The 867-nt window shown below is 31.4% G+C and overlaps 1 protein-coding gene across 1 annotated transcript in view; it reads right to left on the minus strand.

Moving 5' to 3' along the window:
- The window catches only part of LOC119582385 (F-BAR domain only protein 1-like), an 8,297-nt gene that overhangs the window by 4,252 nt on the left and 3,178 nt on the right, over nucleotides 1-867 (minus strand). Inside the window, exons 3-4 of the mRNA XM_037930598.1 lie at nucleotides 514-669; nucleotides 204-399 (exon numbers count right to left, since the gene is read on the minus strand). Of these exons, the coding sequence (XP_037786526.1) occupies nucleotides 204-399; nucleotides 514-531 (214 nt within the window). The 5' untranslated portion in view covers nucleotides 532-669. The remainder of the gene's footprint in view (nucleotides 1-203; nucleotides 400-513; nucleotides 670-867) is intronic.

Raw genomic sequence — 867 nt, forward strand, 5'->3', positions numbered from 1 at the left:
TCAAGATGCACATTACAAACTAAAATATTTGTTTTTCTATTTCATCAACTTCCAATAAAACCACATCATGGGAAGTTTTCATCAACTTTCAATAAAACCACATCATGGGAAGTTTAATAAATCCTCCAGTGGTGCACAACTGATCAGGATTTTATTGTAATAAACTAAATAAAATATGAAACAGGTGTTCCAGTTTTACTCACATGGTTTTTCTAATCCTGTATGTTTTGAAAGCGCAAACTGGTCAAGCAATTTTTCCACTGAGAACTGCGAGTACTGGCTGAGAAGGTCACGGTGTACCTGGCCCATTGCTTCATGGTTGCTTTGTAAAACATTTATGTAGGTTTGCACAAACTGTAGCATTTGTGCTAAGTGAGACTCCTCCACACTTTGAAATTTCTGGAAGAGTATAGTTACATGTAATTAAAAATCTAATTACTCATACCCTATTACAGTGTAGATATTTTTCTTCATATCAAAAAATATAACAAAATTATATCTACGTTAACATACCATACATGACGTAGTCATCCTCTTCTCAAACTCCTCCCTAATATTATTATACTTCTCAACTAGCGCTCGATATTCATCATGAGCTTTTCGCAATTTAGCTTCGGCCTTTTCTACATCCTTTGGTGAGGCACCATCTCTCCTTACTTTTTCTAAATCCTGTTAATCATTAGTAATAAAAATAAACGAATCAGACATAATGCAAAATAAATATTTTTTCTGCCAGTATAATAAATGTAGAATACTAATATTCATCAAAACATTTTCTTGAAATATATAAAACAATCATATAAATACACATTATAGATTGAAACATTATAGATTGAAACAAACATTTAAAAGCTATGTCATTTTACA

The sequence above is a fragment of the Penaeus monodon genome, chromosome 15 (genome assembly GCF_015228065.2).
Source record: "Penaeus monodon isolate SGIC_2016 chromosome 15, NSTDA_Pmon_1, whole genome shotgun sequence".
Taxonomy (NCBI): domain Eukaryota; kingdom Metazoa; phylum Arthropoda; class Malacostraca; order Decapoda; family Penaeidae; genus Penaeus; species Penaeus monodon.